Here is a 19,818-nt window from a genome sequence, read left to right as displayed (position 1 = left end):
TAGCATGCTATGGGTCTGTTTGAAGAAAATGCCAGGGCTACATTGGAACAAGCATCCATTCACAGGATGACACATTTTCAACTCCGACCTCGAGTTCAGGACAAGCCTCATTCTTGCCATCGTCCCTTCGAGCTGTTTTGTGAATCATATTCCTTCTTGTTTGTATCAAAACTCACACTGAACAATGAGTTCTGGCTGCCTTTGTCCACCACTTCACACACACACCACACACACACACACACACACACATACACACACACATCTTAAAACAAAAACTTCCTTTTTTGAATGATCCCATTATGATTCCAGGCAAGTCACACAATTGTTACTTGAGCATAGACTTCTTAACTAATCCTCAGGAGACTGAGTTACTCTGCATCCCTCCCATCACCACTCTCCTCAGGGTTGATTCTGATCCTTGTTTTCTCTTACAGATGTATCTCTTAAATTGACTGAGAATTTGTATCCACGTTTCATCACTAGCTAACCCATACTTATTATTGATGTGGTATACTATTTGTTCTAAACAAATGTGAGGATGAGTTAATTTTTACAGAATTAAGTACATTCTCAAGTGTATTAAGAGTCAGTATAAGAATTTGATTCAGGGGCTGGAGGCATGACTCAGTGATTAAGAGCACTGGCTGCTTTTGCAGAGGACTCGTGTTTGATTCCTAGCACCCACATGGTAGCTTACAAGCATCTGTAATGTAACTCTGGTCCACTTACAAGCATCTATAACTCTAGTCCAAGGAGATCTGATGTCCTCTTCTTGCCTTGACAAACATCAGGTATGCATGTGGTACATTGACATACATGCAGGGAAAGTAACCATACACATAAAATAAAAATAAATAAAAATTTTAAAAGAATATGAGTTTTTATATATGGTTTGTTCTTTACCGAGTTTAGGGAACTAACAGACAATGAGAACCACTGGGTAGCAGAAGAATCTGTGCTCTTGGGTCTTTGATTTAGTAGCAACTAAATGTTTAGCTCCATTGGAATTTAAATGAAACTGTGGGACCTAGCAGAACTCCATAAAAGCATCATTTGCGTGTTGAGCTCAGGCTGTGCCTGAAGCTGCTTCACAGCGTATAAGACAGTAGCCTCTCCAGCCGTGCATTGTCCTAGGACACTCCAGGGTACAGGCAACCATTGGTTCCATTTTGAGAGAGCAGGATGACTACAGTCCCTGGGAGGACCCCAGAGACTTCTCCACCCAGCCAGTACAGACTGGTGGCTGACTTATTCCTGGGACTAGGAAGACAGCCACCCTATAAGTTTATTGGAGAGAATTGGGGGTGTGAGGACACATGGATACAGTTCACTCTTATCAGAGAACTAGGCCCAAGAACTTATCAGACACACCAGAAGAAGAAAAGAGTTTCACATCCTTACCTGAGCCCCCTAAAGGGTTAGACACCTAGTAGTGAGATAACATGGCCTCATACCAGCCACTGACCTGACACCTGCTGTGCGCATCAGGAGCCAGAAAATCTCCAGCTGTCCCTAGAGTTTCCTATTGGTTAGGTTCTGTCTCTGATGAGGCCTACTTGACTCCCTGCCAATGCACCTATTTGCACTCCTGGACTTGACCTGACCCACTGTTGCCGATTCATGACATACTTCCTGCTGTGACCAGGTTTGGGAGTTGGTCTTAAGCTGAACTCTGCAGTTTCTCCCTCAAACCTGACTCGGCAGCTTCAGCAGCTGCCCTCTCAGCGCTGATCTCCTTATCTTATCAATACAGGCTCTCTGCCCATTTCTGAAATCCCTTGAACTCTCAGCCTCTTTACCTTGTATTTATGCATGTAGATACACAGATATATTTATTATGTGCTATGGGTTATGTGATATGAGAGTTAATATTAATAATTAATATTGGAATTTTTAAAGATGAACAGTGGTTGGTTGATATTCATGGGAGGCCTGAACTTTTCTGAAGAGAAACAGAAGAGGAGGAGTGGATGGGGGGAGAAAGGGAGCTGAGGGGGAGGGACTGAGAAGAGAGGAGAGGGGAAACTGTGGTTGGAATGTAAAACAAGATAAGAAGAAGAAGAATGAACAAAACCAATATAAATATATTACATATAAGAATATATGTATGTAATACATTTATGTAAAATGTGTATGTTTATGATACATGTATATGTATATATTCTTTGGAGACAGAGTCTTACCACACAGTCCTGGTTGGTCTGGAACTCTCTATGCAGAATAGGCTACTCTTGAGCTCACAAAAGTCCACCTGCCTCTTGTCTCCAAGTGCTGGGAGACGCCTCTGCCTCACTGCACAGTCACCTTCTGTCTCTATTCTTCTGCCATTGTACATAAAAATATAACAAATGCTCTAACATAGAAACAAGCCAAGAGTCTTGGATAGTTTAGCCCTTGATCTCTTCCCAGGAAATCCAAGTCCATCTGGATGGCACACACTGTCAGTTAACTACTTGTGCAGGTGTGCAGTGGTCTCACTGGAGATGCTGGGTTCCTTAAGCTTTACAGCTAACCACCATGTAGATATAAGATCTTTTATGAGGGGCTGGGGAGATGGATCATTGCTTAAGAACACTGGCTGCTCTTTCAGAGGACATGGGTTGAATTCCCAGCAACCACATGGTAACTCACACCTGTAACTCAAATTCTAGGAGACCTGACACAGACATACATTCGGCAAAACACCAATGCACATAAAGTAAAAGTAATAAATTATTTTTGAAAATTCTATTCTGAACACATTACCAGCCTATAAAAAGGATTGCTCACTAGTGTCGAGGCACCAGCTGCCAACAGCAGTTGGTTAGACACCGTGTCTTTAGAATGAAGTGTTTACTTTTAAAATGATATGCTTATCTACATGTATATCAGCTTTCCTGAATTTTTCAAATAGAAATATTTGCACAAAGAATGGCTGAACATGGAATTAAATGTGCACTTTGTCTCCAAAATTATCAGTATCATAGCAACCAGTATCCAGTCTTTTAAAATATGTACTTGTTAATATATTACAGCCAATCGATATAAGTATATATAAGTTTATAGAATTTACTGTTTCTGATTGAGCTATAATCCATATGAAATAAAATTAAATTTAAAAGAATGTCTTTTAATTTTACTATATATATGCATATATATTCATATGTATGTGTGTTTGTCTGGATGTGGGTGTGCACATGTGAGTGCAGTACCAAGACAGGCCAGAGGAGGGCGGTAGTTCCTGGGCGCTAGAATTACAGATGATTGTGAGCCACCTGATGTGGAAGCTGGGAACCGAACTTGGATCTTCATAAAAGCAAAATGTCTTTCTATTTTAAATTTAAGGAAAACATATACTTTTCCTAAAATAGTTCAAAACAGACAGACATTTAAACAAGCAAGCAAGCAAATAAATAAAACAAAAGATAATGGAAGTCTGCTCCTTTAAATGTATTCACTGGTGCTTGGGAGGAAGCTCCGTGCTTGTCCAGCAGGCACAGTGTCTTGGGTTCAGTTTTCAGCACCATGACACATTTCTCATTAGCAACTTTAACATGGTTTCATCTTGTAACATTGAATCACATGCACGTTGCACAATTTTCATTGCCTTTAATTCTGGAAGAGCTAGGATTTACCTTGAGATTGAGTTCCTCAACAAAGCACAGCTGATTAGGGACCAGGAACCCAGCATTTTTCACAATATGAAGTCTTACAAATGGAAAGAAAGCTGAACCGACCCCAAGTGTGGTGGTATACATCATCAGTGCCAGCCCTCAGGAAGCCAAGGCCAACCTGAACTGCAGAGTGAGCCACTGTCTCACAAAACCAAAATGAGAGAGAGAAAGGGAACTATAAAATAAAGAATTCGATCAGTGGCAGCATTGTTGACATGGAATTCTTGTACTCATGCACGTCCTTGGATTTTTTGTCCATATTTGAGTGAGCTGACAGACATGTTGACTCGTAATTAATGCACATCATTATTTGCCTATAGAGGTGACAAATATGAAACAAAAATGTTGGGGGAAGTTTGTCAAAATGTGAATATCTTCATCAGCAGTTCTGGTAAGCTGAAATTGCTACTGGTGAGGTTTAGTCTCACAGAATGTGCACACGAGACCCGTGAGGCAAACGAATACAGTGCTCAGCTCCTGAAGATTCTAGAATGTGATTCTTGTGCTTTTTTGCACCTCTCTACCACTCTCCTCATGGCACTCTGCACTTCCTTGTTCCTCAGGCTGTAGATGAATGGGTTCATTGCGGGACCGATGACCGCATAGAACACAGAGATCAGCTTGTCTCCCTCGGCGGAGTAGAGGGACTTGGGCCTCAAGTACCTGATCAGCCCTGTTCCATAATAGATGGTCACCACAGCCAAGTGTGAAGCACACGTTGAGAAGGCCTTCTTTCTGCCCTCAACTGAGTCTAATCTTATCACAGCCACGAGGATGCGAAGGTAGGAGACAACAATCAGGAGGAAAGGGAACAGCACCGTGCCAGCCCCTCCAACGGCCATCATGGACTCTAGCAAAGACGTGTCTGCACAGAACATATGCAGAAGGACAGGCAGTTCACAGAAAAGGTAATCAACAATGTAGGGACCACAGAGTGGCAGGATTGTGACGTAGAGAGGTATGACTGAGGCACAGAAGCCTATGACCCAGACTGCTACTGCCAGCGCTGTGCATACCGCCCAGCTGATGATGAGAAGGTACCTCAGCGGATAGCAAATGGCCACGTATCGATCTATGGCCATCACCGCAAGGAGGAAGCACTCGGTTGACTCCAAGAATAGGGTAAGGTAGGTCTGAGCCAGGCAGAACGGGTAAGATATAACCTTCCTGCTTGTAAGAAAATTGAAGAGCATCTTAGGAGTCACAACCGTGCTGAAGAATCCATTGAGGAAAGCCAGGTGGCAGAGGAAGAAGTACATGGGTGTCTGCAGAGAGGGCTCTAGAGCCACTAACGTGATGACAGCTGCGTTCCCCAAGCAGTTTGCCAGGTAGACCAGAGAGAAGAAGAGGAAGAGGGGAATCTCAGTCTGGGGGTGATCAGAAAACCCCACAAGGACCAGCTCAGTGATGGCGCTGGAATTCTGGGGTCTCATGCCTGTTCCTGAGCCATACCTGGTCAAATGAGAAGAAACCAAAGGACCCCACATGAAAACTCTTGGGTCAGATCAGGCCACTTCACATTTGCTTTAATGCTGAAGGTAACATGGGTCCTAAATTTAAATGGTGGTCTTTCTGTGAGACCCTTTCAGACAAAAATTCAACCTATCACCCCCCTCACTGTGAGTGACCATTTTGGGGGGAAATTACACAAAATCTTGTAGCTCCACAGAGATCATTTTACCATTGCTACATCATATCATAGAGACTACAGGGCACTCCTCTGTCTGTTTTAATTATCTGACTCTTAAAAGCCACCAATGACTTCAGTAAGATAAAGTGACTTGTCTGACATCACGAGTAAAAATGTGAACATTGAGAATAATTACATTCTCCTTCAACTAAGCTGGTAATTGATATCAGAGAGTTCATTTAGCCAAAGAATACAACATGCCTAGTCCCTACAGGAACTAGACTGTAGCTTTAATACAGTTAATTCACCCAGACTTCTGGCTTTCATATTTTTAGTCATGGTTTCAGAGGATATAGTTGTTTCAAAGCAAGAATTTTCTTGTTGTTTTTAAGTTAGCGTGCAGTGCACTGTTTCATCAGACATTTCTGTGTACACTTTGTTCTTACTCGTCTCCCTTGCTCACTCCACATCCCCCTCATTCCCCCCTGGCTGGTCTCCCTCCTCCTCACACAGTTCTCCTTCTGGTCCTTCCATTACCTTTATGCATCCCATCACCCTCTCTTTTGATCTCACTGCATGAAGATCTCTTATCCCCTGTCATGGTCCATGGTCACCTTTCTAGTTTCAAAAGTACATCTGTATATACAAATTTAAATCAAAGTCTGCATATGAAAGAAAGCATGTAGTGCCTATCTTTCAGAATATCAATACCAAGATTATTCATTATATTAAACACATTGTAAAATAGTCTTTGCAAGGCCATGCTTCCTAAATACACAATTAGAAGTATACATTTCTTCAAGAAATTATGAATTAAATTTTTGAGTGTGCTGAAATGGCAGGTCTAAGCAGGTTCAGTAAGGTGTAGAATATCACACAACACAGATGCAAATACTGGCTTTTGTTGACATAGCAACACAACAATGAAAAATAATGCTTTTGAGGATATTTTCTGCCTAGAGGTCTGTCAGCCGTCAGACACAGAGCCCAATCTTCACACAGCTACATCCCTCCTACCTTAACACGGCTTTTGTCTCCACTCTCACACACTGACAGTGTTTCCTCTTTGTCTTGCTAGATGTCTCTGTTTTGTTACTTCCTTGCTTAATTTCACATAAAATGCTTTCAGAGAGAGAGAAAAAAGAAAACACCCTCTGAATGAGAAAGGAAAGGAGTTTGGCAGAGAAAGGCAGTTGACATACCCGCCTAGCTCCCTGATGCTGGAAAAGTCAGCCACCAGTCTGTGCTCAATATTGGCAGATTATAAATGAATTTTTCTGAAAAGGGCCAGTTTCTTGGTTCTGTCTATAAGGAAAACGACATCAGAATGACAGCCACCTGCCAGATTGAGAGCACTTGTATGACACACCCAGAGACTCCCTTCTCTCTGCACGGTGTGCTGCTCAGCTGTGATCACAAACATGGATCTCGTTCCCGAGCTCCCATGATTTTATCATGATAGATACCCACATCCTCTTTATTCTTTTTCATACTCATCTCTACTTTATATTTACCAGGATCTTTCTGAAATGAAAACAAACAAAGTTGGTGCAGATTGGAGACTTGAGTTTCATAAAACCCATTACCAAAGCAAAGTTTTAGGTCAGTCCCCAAGGGAACCAGTTACTTCATGCAAGAAAAACAAAAAGCAAATTAATTATTTTTCCACTTACTGTCAGTGTCAAATGATTAATACAACTTATAATTAATGCGACTTACATCATTAATGCAACTTATAATTTCCCATTCATGGTGACATAATGAAACTTCATTTCTTCTCTCAGAAAAACAACTCTACTTGGAAGTTTAAGTATAAAACAACTAAAAGCAAAGTGTTCTTGACATGCTGTTTTTCTTATTTTATATTTTAGTCTCTTATAATTATTAAATTGTATGTATTGCAGGGAATCTATGGATTTCACTGTGATCAGTGCAGACATGCATGCATGCACGAACTGTGCTATGAACACATACATCCTCTCCTCCCTCCTTCCCTTAGTCCCTCTGGTTCCCTCTCATTTACTTAACAGTTTATATCCTATTTTCAATGATTCCGCATATGAGAGGAGACATGCAATGCTTTTCTGTCTGAGTCTAGCTCATTTCACTCAAGGTGACAATTTCAATTACATCAGTTTCTATATATAATAAGATTTGACTCTTTTAAAAATTTTTATTTAAATTAGAAACAAGCTTGTTTTATATGTCAATCCCAGTTCCTTCTCTCTCCCCTCCTCCCCTGCCTCCCACCAATCCCCTATCCCATCCACTTTCTGCTCCCCAGGGAGGGTGAGGCCTTCCATGGGGGATCTTCAAAGTCTGTCATATAATTTGGAGCAAAACCTTGACACCCCCCGCCCCGTGTCTAGGTTGAGAGAGTATCCCTCTATGTGGAGTGGGCTCCCAAAGTCCATTCGTGCACTAGAGATAAATACTGATCCACTACCAGAGGCCCCATAGATTGCCCAGACCTCCAAACTGACATCCATGTTCAGGGGATCTGGATTGGTCCTATGCTGGTTTCCCAGTTCTGTCTGGGGTTCATGAACTCCCCCTTGTTCAGGTCAACTGTTTCTGTGGGTTTCTCCAGCCTGGTCTTGACCCCCTTTGCTTATCACTCCTCACTCTCTGCAACTGTATTCTAGGAGTTCAGCTCAGTGTTTATCTGTGGGTTTCTGCTTTTGCTTCCATCAGCTACTGGATAAAGGCTCTAGGATGGCATATATAAGGTAGTCATCAATCTCATTATTGGAGAAGGGCATTTAAGGTAGCTTCTCCACTCATGCTTAGATTGTTAATTTGGGTAATCTTTGTAGATCTCTGGACATCTCCCTAGTGCCAGATTTCTCTTTAAACCCATATGGCTCCCTCTATTATGGTATCTTTTTTTCTTGCTCTCCTCTATTCTTCCTCTGACTCAATCTTCCTGCTCCTTCATGTCCTCCTCTCCTTTCCTCTTCTCCCCATCCCTTTCTCCTAACTCCCTCTCCTTTCCCTCCATGCTCCCAATTTTCTCAGGAGATCTTGTCCATTTCCCCTTCTCCAGGGGACCATGTACATCTCTTAGGGTCCTCCTTGTTCCCTAGCTTCTCTGGTGGCGTGGATTGTAGGCTGGTAATCCTTTGCTCTATGTCTAAAACGCATACATGAGTGAGGGCATACCATGATTGCTTTTTTGTGACTGGGTTACCTCACTCAGCATGGTTTCTTCTAATTCCATCCATTTGTCTTCAAGATTCCATTGCTTTTTTCCCACTAAGTAGTACTCCATTGTGTAAGATAGACAATAATAAATGGGACCTCCTGAAACTGAGAAGCTTCTGTAAGGCAAAGGACACAGTCAACAAGACAAAACAGTGGTCCATGAAATGGGAAAAGATATTTACCAACCCCAAATCTGACAGAGGGCTGATTTCCAATAAAAACAAAGAAGTCAAGAAGCTAGTCACCAAAACACCAAAGGATCCAATTAAAAATTGGGGGACAGAACTAAATTGAGAATTCTCAATAGCGGAATCTAAAATGGCTGAAAGACACATATGAAAGTGCTCAACATCTTTAGCCATCAGGAAAATGCAAATCAAAACAAGTTGAGATACCATCTTGCCCTGTCAGAATGGCTAAAATCAAAAACACCAATTACTACAACAGTAACATTATTAAGCTGAATAATATATAAAAATAGACTCCCATCTAATTACATCACAGTAACATATTACCAATAACTATAGAACTCAACTGGTTAATAATAATTAAAAGTGTGCTATGATGTTAAAAGTTGTTTAGGGTAAATGTAAAACTAAGACAGCAGGCATGAAGAAAGCACAGGAGAAGCAAAGTAAAGGAGCACTTTGAGAGGAGGAGAAAATAAATGCAAGGATAAAAGCCAACGAAATCCTCAGTAATAAAACAAGTACATAAAATAGATAGGTGTAAGACATATAATAAAAATAAAAATATAAAAGCTGTTGTGAGATATTAGAGATGTGTTACATTCGTTTATGCTGTGGAATATTTGTTTAATGATGTGAAGATGTGTTGCATTCTTTTGTGTTGCTTTTTTTTTCAGTTTAAATTTAGATAAGAAACAAGGTTGCTTCACAAGTCAGTTCCAGGTCCCTCTCCCTTTCCCTCCCCTCCTCCCGTGCCCTGCCCCCAACCCCCCCCATTATCCCCTCATTTCCCCAGGGAGGGTGAGGCCTTCCATGGGGGTGTCCATAGTCTGTCATTTCATATAGGGCAGGGCCTAGACCCTTCCCCAAGAGTTCAGGGTGAGAGTGCACCTCACATTGTTCTATGGGAGTCCAAAGTCCGTGTGTATACTCGGGATGGGTACTGATCTGCTGCTCAAGGCTCAATAGATTACCTAGGCCTCCTCACTGACACTCACATTCAGGGGGTCTTGTGTTGTTTTTGTTTAACTCTGTGAAGCTGTGTTACTTTGCCTGCCTGAAACACTTGATTGATCTAATAAAGATCTGAACATCCAGTAGTGAGGCAGGAGAGAGGAATGGGCAAGGCTGGCAGGCAGAGAGAATAAATAGAAGGAAAAAAGAGAAGGAGGAGCACGAAAAGAAGGAGAGAGGACACCTGGGGCCAGCCACCCGGCCACCCGGCCACCCGGCCACCAGCCACCCAGCCACACAGCCATGCAGCCACCCAGCAAGCCACAGAGTAAGTAAAGAAACGTCTATAGAATAGTGAAAGATAAAAGCCCAGGATAATTTAAGTAAATATGAGTAGAAATAAGCCAAGCTAAGGCTGGGCATTTATAATCAATAATAAGATTCTGTGTATTTATTTGGGAGCTGGATTGTGGATCCCCAAAATCCAAAGAATAAAGAAAACACCAACAAAAAAACTATCTTCTAAAGATTAATATTTCTTATTAAGGTTTGTTTTGTGGCCTGTAATACCATTAATTTTACAGAAGTCTCTATGTGCCATTGAGAAGAATATATATTCCCATCTCCTAGGTATAAAGTTCTGCAGCCATTTGCGGGCACTCTATTCCTCTTATGGATATGTAGTAGCTCTTTCTCTCTCTTATTTTAGCTTCAAATTATCACGTTTAAGAACAGCTACCCCAGCTTAACTGTGGCTTCCGTTTGCTTAGCTTGAGTTCCAACCTTCCACTCTCCTCTGTTGCCCTCCTGCTTTCATTCTTGGTTTATAGATGCCGCTCCTACCCACACGTGTTTCCTGACCCCAATCCAGTTAGTCTGCACCTTTTAATTGGTGACTTCAGGTTATTTGCACTCAAGGTTGGAATCGAGAAGGGTTTGCTACTGCTTGGATTTTATTGTTTGTTGTTCTGATTGATTGGTTGTTATTACTTTTCCGGTAATTGATGCTGGTTGCTCTCTGGTCTGCTGTGTCACACATGACTGACTATTTTCCCATTCTCCTCTGTTCCTCTACTGCTTTCATGGATTGTTTTCTGCCATGTGTTCTTATGTGAGAAACTTTCTCCCTTCTTCCTCCATAATCAGTATTCCTTTTTTTCTTAATTAAAAGCACTTGGCTTTTTCCTTTCATGTATATCTGTGTGTGGAGAATATGCATGCATTTTTAATTCTTTATTATTCTTTTTCATTTTACATACCAACCCCAGTTCCCTTAGCTTCTATTTGTCTGGAGCTAATTTTTCTCTATCTATTTGAATGCATCGTTTTTCTGGGTAAATGAGATTTAATCTGAACGGATACATCATACATAAATTACACCTAAAGGCACTTATTAAAAAATTTAAAGACAAATCCTGTCTGTCTACAATGACAATAGAATAATGTGTATTTATTATTCGAATTATTGTTTTTATTTTATTATTGTTGATATGTACAATAACTGTGTGCTCATGTGCCTCTTTTCATATTTCAATGTGGAATAAAGTGTGAAATACTAAAAATGAGTAATTTGAAGATCCATGCAAAGGCCCTACCACTGTGTGTGCGCTGAGACTCCACAGCTGTGATTCTAGATGTGGCCAGAAGAGGGCAGAAATCTTATGAAAGGGGTCGTGCAAACCTAAGGGGATCTCTCACTCACTACCATCAGGACAAGGAAAAAACAGATCCAGGTGAGGGCACTGGGGTGGTCAGCAGAGAAATCGATGATGAAGAGCCCCTGGTTCAGGAACACCCTTAGGACAGGGTGGTGGAGGCTAGGACTAGAAGGCGTGCATTACACACGGCATGTAAAGCAGATTTGCCTGGCTTCTGGGGGTTCCGGTATGGTGTGATGACTCATTGTCTGCTGCTCTGCCCTGAAGGAGTTAAGGCTGGTGAGGTGGCCAGGAGTGGGGAAGCCAGATAAGGGACAGGGGTTGGGTTGTGGACTTAATCAGAGGTTCAGTGAAGGAAACAGACCCACCCCTAGCCAGGGTTTTAAACTAAGTCTGAGTAGAACATATTTTAAAAGCAACATTATATAAAGGAAGTAAGAAACAAGAGTGTATAGTAGATAGTATGGAAACTCAGCTCACCTAGTTTCATTCCCTCATCTCCGCCTCGGCTTCTCCAGGGGCCCCATGCTTCAGCCAGCCTTGGCTTGTGACTGCCCCAATGGTCCAGACACAATGGCTAACTCACTGTATTTCCATGCCTGATCACACCCTGCTGGTTCGGTGGCTTGGTGCCCTCATGCATCCTCTCTCTGTGGGAACTGTGAGGGTCCCTTTTCATCTATTCACCATGATGTACTCGCCTCCTTGCCACCTGCACAGAGACGTGGCGCAGGTCAGTGTCATAAAAATGGGGCCTTTCTTTTTGGCTTGGTTTTTCAAGACAGGGTTTCTCTGTAACAGCTCTAGCTGTCCTGGAACTCTCTCTGTAGACCAAGCTGGCTAAAACATTTTTAATTGAAAAAAATAAAAGAGAAACAGGAAACAGGCAACAACCAAACAGAACCACCAGATCGGACTGCCCTATTTAATTCAGCGTCTATGAATACCCTCCCAAGGCTGAGGCATTTTCCTCGGGGGAGGGAGGGTGGTAGCAGTGCTTTCCCTCCTCAGGCCTGTGTGGCCCTCATCTCTGTCTCCATGAGACATGGGGATGCTCTTCTCGTCACTCCCTCCCTGGGAGGGCTCCCCTTCTCCTGGGAGGCTCTCCGGCCTATGTCAGATTCATTTGCTCCTTCAGAAGTGAGGGGTGCCTCTCTGGGCTCCTCCCTTAGTCAGGTCCTGCAGTCGCTGTATTAGGGGAGAGATGGTGCCACCACACACAGCTCATGGTGGAGGCTTGGTAGATTCCTTCCAGCACAAGCAGAGGGGACAGACAGGCCACGCCTGGGCACAGTAGCTGTGGTGGGAGGCTTCTGCCACTGACATGAACTTGGTCCTCTTCTCCATGGAGCCCCACCGTTTGTGGCAAGGGCAAGAAAAACGGGAACAGGAAGCAAGGAGGAGAGACCCAGATCCGCCTCCTCTTGGTGTAGCTGAACCAATGAAGAACTTAGAACCAGAGAAACCATTGCCATCACCGAGTTCATTTCCCAGTGGATGCAGGGATTCCTCTTCCTCCCATTGGCTCGGCTGACTCTGGGCCTGGAACATCATCCCAAGGCCTTATACATCTTGTCTTAGTGGTTCTGCAATATGGATTCCTAAACATGTGACTGGCTGTGTAAGCAGGAATTCTCTTGAGTAACAGAACCAGGGGCACATATTGTGTATTTAGGAAGAGGGGAGTAATAGATTGCTTACACTGTAGTGGTGGAGTCCAGCAGTGGTCATGTGCACACTGGAGAGGCAGAGAACAACTTAGCTGCTTATTCTGAGAACCTGGAGCCCTCATCAGCTCAGCGCTGAAGGGACTCACACAGAGTCCCCGGGATTGAGTCTACATAGAAACGCCAAGGAACTGGGGTCTGTGTCAGTGGAAGAGAACACAGCAGCAACAGACTTTGGAAGACGGGCTTGCAGGACACATCACTCTGTGCTTCCTACTCCCTTCCATAAGGAGCTCCAGCCCAGACTTCCCACTATCCTAGAGATGCAGCCTGTCCCCCAACCCTCCCATGCTCTCACTACCTCAGCAGCTCCCCACTCTATCCCTTGTCCCCCACCCTCTTACTTGCTGTGTTCCAGCATCCAACAGGGGGAGACATTCCCTGCTCTACCAGAGACTAAGCAAGCTAGAAGTAGTCCAGGTAGGTTGCCTGCTCACCAACTCACCTATTTTCTCGGCTCCTGCTCACCTATCCCCAGTCCTCCACCTTTCTAGTCACCATATCCCAGCATCCAACTGGAGTAGAGACTTCCCTATTCTAACCAGAGACCAGCCCATCCACCAAAAACCCAGCCCCCAACTGGGGTGGAGACTCCTCACTCTACCAGAGACCACACAGACTGGGAGAAATCCAGGTAGACTGCCTGCCTGCCAAACTCCCCCGCTCTCTCAATATCTTGGCATTCCCCCATCACCAGTCCTGTAGCCTCTGAGTTGCCATGCCCAGCCTCTAAGTGGGATGGAGACTCTGCTCTACCAGAAACCAAACAGTTTGAGAGACACCTAGGCCATCCAGACCAAAAGACCAGAAAGGAAACAATGAAGGATCAAAACATCCATCCAACAAGACAAAATCAGAAATCGGTACCTAGACCTTTAATTATCCCAAACCCAGATGTCTAGAGACCAGTGTAAGAATACAAGAAACAACAGCCAAGGTAGTATGTCACCACCCAAACCCAGCTATCCTACTACATCAAGCCCTGGACATTCCAACATAACAGAGACACAAGAAAAAGACCTTAAAATCAACATGATGAAGATGATCGAGGTTCTCAAGGAGGAACTGAGTAAATTCCTTAAGGAAATTTTAAAAAATATACACAATTGGAGGAAATGAATAAATCCATTAAAGAAAGTCAAGGAAAAGCAAGCAAACACTTGAAGGAAAAGAACAAAACTGTTCAAGACCTGAAAATGGAAATAGAAGCAATAAAGAAAACAAACTAAGGGAATTCTGGAAATGAAAAAAATTGAGGCACGAGAACAGAAATCATAGTCACAAGTACCACCAACTGAATACAAGAAATGGAAGAGAGAATCTCAGACGTAAGAGATCCAAGAGGATAAATTGATATAGCAGTCAAAGAAAATGCTAAATCTAAAAAGTTCCCAACACAAACCATTCAGGAAATCTGGGATACTATGAAAAGACCAAATCTAAGAATAATTGAAATAGAACATGGAGAAAGAAGACACACAGCTCAAAGGACCAGAAAATATCTTCAACAAAATCACAGAAAAAAAACCTTTCCTAACCTAATGAAGGAGATGCCTATAAAAGCACAAGAAGCTTACAGAGCACCACATAGATTAGACAAGAAAAGAATGTCCCCTCCATATAATACAGAGCAAAGAAAGAATATTAAATGCTGTGAGGGGAAAAGGCCTAGTATCATATAAAGGCATACCTAATAGAATTACACATGACTTCTCAATGGAAACTCTTAAAGCCAGAAAGGCCTAGACAGATGTGGTGATATATTATTTATGATTTATTAAATTTTGCCCGAAGATTCAGAAAGCAAAGTCAGCCTCAAGATACAGAAATCAGGCAATGGTGGTACACACATTTAATCCCAGGACTCAAGATTAAGAGGTAGATGGATCTTGAGTTCAAGGCCACCTGGGCTACATGAGACTGAATCAATCTAAAAGAGTAACAAAGCTCATGCCTTTAAGTCCAGCACTGGAGAGATATAAAAGCAGGGTCTTCAGTAGTCAGTCTCAAAATTCTCCAGCCATGCTGAGGAGAACATAGCAGTCTGGGATTACAATCTGAAATTTGGTAGAGCCAGGATCACCTTTCAGTTTGAGGTAGTGGTAAGAGCTAGTGACCAGCTGCTTTGCTTTTCTGATCTTCAACTTGAAGCTTGAACCGCAGTATCTGTCTCTGGGTCTTTTATTTGTCATGCTCAGACAGACGTCTTGCAGAGTCTAGGAGATCAGATGCCATCCCAGACTATTATATCCAGGAAAATGTCCAATCACCATAGATAGAGAAAACAAGATATTCCATAGCAAATTCAAGTAGTATCTATCTACAAATTCATCCCTACTGAGGGTGCTAGAAGAAAAACTCCAACACAAGAAGGTTAATTATATCCATGAAAAGACAGTAAATAACCAGCAAATTGAAAAGAAGGAAAACTCTATCTCCATATCCATATCTATATCCCTCCCCCCCACACCACCACCACCATCACTGCCAACAACAAAATAACAGGAATTACAGTCAATATCTCTTAATATCCATGGACTCAATTCCCCAATAAAAAGATACAGGCTAACAGTGGTGTCATACACCTTTAATCCCAGCACTTGAGAGGTAGAGGCAGGTGAATATCTGTGTAGGTTTGAGACAGAGAAACCCTGTCTCAAAAAAAAACAACAAAAAATACAGGCTAACGGAATGAATGCAAAACAGGATCCACCCTGTTGCATACAAGAAATATACCTCTAACATCAAAGACAGATATTACCTCAGAGTAAAGGGTTGGAAAAATATTTTCTAAGCAAATTGGCCCAAGAAGCAAGCTGATATATTGATTCTAATACCTAACAAAATGGACTTCCAACCAAATTTTTAATATATTTTTTATTTTAAATTTAAATTAGAAACAAAGTTGCTTCACATGTCAATTCTAGATCCCTCTCCATTTCCCTTCCCTCCTCCTGTGCCCTCCCACTAAGCCCCCAATATCCTCTCATTTCCCCAGGGAGGGTGAGGTCCTCCATGGGGGTGTCCATAGTCTGTCATTTCATCTAGGGCAGGGCCTAGACCCTCCCCCAAGAGTTCATGGTAAGAGTGCATCTCTCATTGTTGGATGGGAATCCCCAACCAAAATTAATCAATAGAGATGGGTAAGGACACTTCATACTCATGAAAGGAAAAAACCCACTAAGATGATGTTTCAGTTATGAAAACCTGTATCCCAAATGCAAGGGCACTCACATTTTTAAAAGAAACATTACTAAAGCTTAAATCACACATTGATAGTGAGAGACTTCAACACCCCTCTCTGACCAATGGACAACTTCTCTAGACAAAAATTAAACAGGGGAAAATACTGGAGTTAACAAGATATTATAAACCAAATGGATGTAACAGATATCTACAGAACATTTTACCCAAACACACACCAAAAAAATGTACCATCTTCTCACCAACTAACAAAACTTTCTCCAAAGTTGATCGAATACTCAATCATAAATCAAGTCTCAACAGATGGAAGAAAATTGAAATAACCCTCTGCATCCTATCAGACCACCATGGATTAAAGCTGGAAAATCTACAAACTCGTGGAAACTGAACAACTCTCTACTGAATGCAAGGTGGGTCAAGGAAGAAATAAAGAAATTAAACACTTCCTAGAGCTCAATAAGAATAAACAGCATATCCAAACTTACAGGACACAATGAAAGCAATGCTGAAAGCTTGGCTGAAGCATGGTGACCAGTGATGAGTTTCCTGTGAAGCTAGGTTTTTGGTCATGACTGTAAAGGGATAAGGTTAGGGATGGTTGACAAGAAAAGTAGGCAATAGGGAGCACAAGTGTGGATGATTAGAGGAAATAAGGAGCATGGGAGAAGTGACTTACTAGCCAGTCACATTCCACTCCCTTGTGAAAGGTCTGGCCAAGTGGGATCCTGTCCAACCTGCTTCAGCTCTCTTGCCCTACACCTCATTCCTAGGAAGCAAATCCGTGATTCAGAGTTCATCGCTGCTTTCATGGGCCCAAATCAAAACAATGATGACTCTCAAACACCTCCCAAGTGGGCCTTGAAGGCATCCTCCCTTCCATGTTTCCATGGCCATCCTTCCACCCTCTGAAAACTGTCTTTCCCTGCAAAGCGTTGCTGAACCTTATATCTGCAATTGACTTCCCTTTCTGTGAGCCCACCACACTGGGGCCAGGTGTCTATCACAGGTTTTCTGTGACAACAACTCAAGGGGATCCCAGTTTCCCATAACTGGTTCCAGCCCTGGACTGCAAACTGAAAACATTCTTATAGAAACTATAGGCCAGTAATTCTCAACCTGTGGGTTGTGGCCCCTTTGGAGATATAAAGACCCTTTCACACTGGTCATCTAAAACCATCAGAATACAGATATTTAATTACTGTTCACAACAGAAACAAACTACAGTTATGAAGTTGCAATGAAATAATTTTATGGTTGGGGATCATCACAACATGAGGAACTGTATTAAAGGGTCACAGCACTAGAAGGTTGAGAAGCTTTGCTTCAGATGGTTTAGAGAAAGTTCAGTCTTTAAAATACATCTACTTACTAAATACCTATTCATCTAGCGAAGCAGCCTTCTCCTGTCTCCCTTTGACAGGAGGGAGTTGATAATACACTTAACATCATTATCTCTTCTGTTAGGGTCAGGGTTTGATTTCTTCTGGACTGTTAAGGAAGGGGATACTTCCCAAACTCCCACAAGAGGCTGACACTGTTCTGATGCACACAACAAGGATACACATAGCAATAACCATGGGACAACATACATGATAAACATTTATGACAACTTCCTAACAGAATACTGACAAATTATACTTATATACCATTAAAATACTGCCCACTATGACAAAGGGGACATGTCCCAGGAATTTAAATTTGTTCAATATACATAGAAAAGAAAGAAATGAAACCCATAAAATTGTGACAATATATAGTAAACCCATTTCACTGAGTCAGCATCAAATTCTGATGAAATAGCTCAGCAAATCTGAGGTATAAAGTCCATATTCCTGCACAATAAAAGACAATGATGAGAGGATGTGTCATACTGTCAGGCATATGAGCATCCTTTAAATGACATAAGCATGAATCTGGGACAACAAATGTGTAAAGGAAAAGAAATGATTTATTTTACTGTTTTTTGAATGGGAATTCTCACACCCAACAATTTTTTCAGAGCCTCTGTGACATTCTTATTCCTGAGACTGTAGATTAGTGGATTCAACAGAGGTGTTAGTATTGTGTAAAACACAGACACTACCATGTCCTTCTCTGGGGTGTGGAAGGAGACAGGGAGCATGTAGGTGTAGACAGCAGCACCATAGAAGAGGATGACCACAGTCATGTGGGAGGAGCAGGTGGCAAGGGCCTTCTTCCTGCCCTCTGCCGAGTTCATCCTGTGAACTGTGAGGAGGATGGATGAATAGGAGCTTGAGATGACTGTCACAGGAATGACAAGCATGAGCACACAGCACAGGTACATGAGGGTCTCATAGAGCCAGGTGTCTGAGCAGGAGAGCTTTGTCACAGCAGGGACCTCACAGAAGAAGTGGTTAATCTCCCGGGATCCACAGAATGGAAAGTTCATGGTGACAGGGGTGAACATAAAGCCATCCAGGGATCCCAGGAACCAACAGACAGACATCAGGAAGAGACACACCCTATGGTTCATGAGGACAGGATACCGGAGTGGATGACAGATGGCCACATAGCGGTCATAAGACATGGCAGCCAAGAGGAAAAATTCTGAACCTGCTAGTGTCACATAGAGGAACATCTGCATCCCACAGGCAGCAGCTGAGATCTTGTGGTTTCCCAGGACCTGGTCCAAGAGCATCTTGGGAACAGTAACAGAAATGTACATCATGTCCATGAGGGACAACTGGCTGATGAAAAAGTACATGGGTGTGTGGAGGCAGGTGTCAGAGAGTATCAGGAGGATCAGGAGGGCATTGCCAGTCAATGCCATCAGGAAAACCAGAAATATGACTACAGCAAGCAGAGCAGGGTGTTTGGACTGAGTGAAGAATCCCACAAGTGTGAAATCTGACTGTCCAGTGCAGTTGTTCATCCAGGTGGTGATATCCATGGGTGTCTCCTAGGCAACCAAGAATGGGGTTAGAGTCATCATGTGACCCTAGGAATGAATTCTCAGTGATGGTTCCCTAACCTGACTAGGTACCAGACGAAGTTCCCTAGGCTGGAGATCCGAGGATTGCATATTACACATAGTTCAATCAACTTTTTGAAAACTTAGAAGTCACATCTTGGTCAGAAGCATTGGTGTTTCAAGACAATTTTTCCATAGCTTAAGGTCATGAATTTTCCTAAGGGCAGACTGAGTCTTCTGTCAAGTACTACAAACTTGAGGAGTGCCATCCCATGCTAACACAAATAGTGATTCAGTGACAAAAAAACTTAAAATCATTTTGAAAGTTTTGGTTTTAAACCTTGACCTCCATGAATTAAGGATGTATTTGGAATCTTAGAAACTGAGGTGAATTTCATATAAAAATACTTTTTAAAAATTATAATTAGACGGGGGAAATTTCAACCAGGACAACTTACTTAGTCCTCAGGATGGGGCTCTCTGAAGATTTCAGTGCTGCTTGAAGGAGTTTCACCCTCACACAAGCAGGACCAATCTCAGAATCCTAACAAGTTTGGGGCAAGCAGCCCACTCAGTGGTCAAATACTGCCATGAGCCCAACTACCACTCACCCCACTAGTCTTCCATTTGCTACCTAACATAATGGTACTGATGATGATGGTGGTGAT

At 42.5% G+C, this 19,818-nt stretch overlaps 2 protein-coding genes across 2 annotated transcripts; both read right to left on the bottom strand.

The window, feature by feature from the left end:
• Nucleotides 1-3,722: 3,722 nt before the first annotated feature.
• Nucleotides 3,723-5,140, bottom strand: LOC101832612 (olfactory receptor 2A12-like). The gene has a single exon (XM_005067724.3). The coding sequence runs from the start codon at nucleotides 5,138-5,140 to the stop codon at nucleotides 4,124-4,126; it is 1,017 nt and encodes a 338-aa protein (XP_005067781.3). The 3' UTR covers nucleotides 3,723-4,123.
• A 13,026-nt stretch (nucleotides 5,141-18,166) lies between these two features.
• Nucleotides 18,167-19,129, bottom strand: LOC121141143 (olfactory receptor 2T29-like). The gene has a single exon (XM_040747993.1). The coding sequence runs from the start codon at nucleotides 19,127-19,129 to the stop codon at nucleotides 18,167-18,169; it is 963 nt and encodes a 320-aa protein (XP_040603927.1).
• Nucleotides 19,130-19,818: the final 689 nt, after the last annotated feature.

This window comes from Mesocricetus auratus, unplaced genomic scaffold (genome assembly GCF_017639785.1).
Source record: "Mesocricetus auratus isolate SY011 unplaced genomic scaffold, BCM_Maur_2.0 Super-Scaffold_100007, whole genome shotgun sequence".
Classification (NCBI taxonomy): domain Eukaryota; kingdom Metazoa; phylum Chordata; class Mammalia; order Rodentia; family Cricetidae; genus Mesocricetus; species Mesocricetus auratus.
Note: the sequence above shows the minus strand (reverse complement) of the source record. Positions and strands in the feature narration are given on the sequence as shown.

Bases quoted from the DNA above. Each gene is read 5' to 3' on its own strand.
- LOC101832612 (XM_005067724.3), bottom strand. From the start codon at position 5,140: ATGTGGGGTCCTTTGGTTTCTTCTCATTTGACCAGGTATGGCTCAGGA.
- LOC121141143 (XM_040747993.1), bottom strand. From the start codon at position 19,129: ATGGATATCACCACCTGGATGAACAACTGCACTGGACAGTCAGATTTC.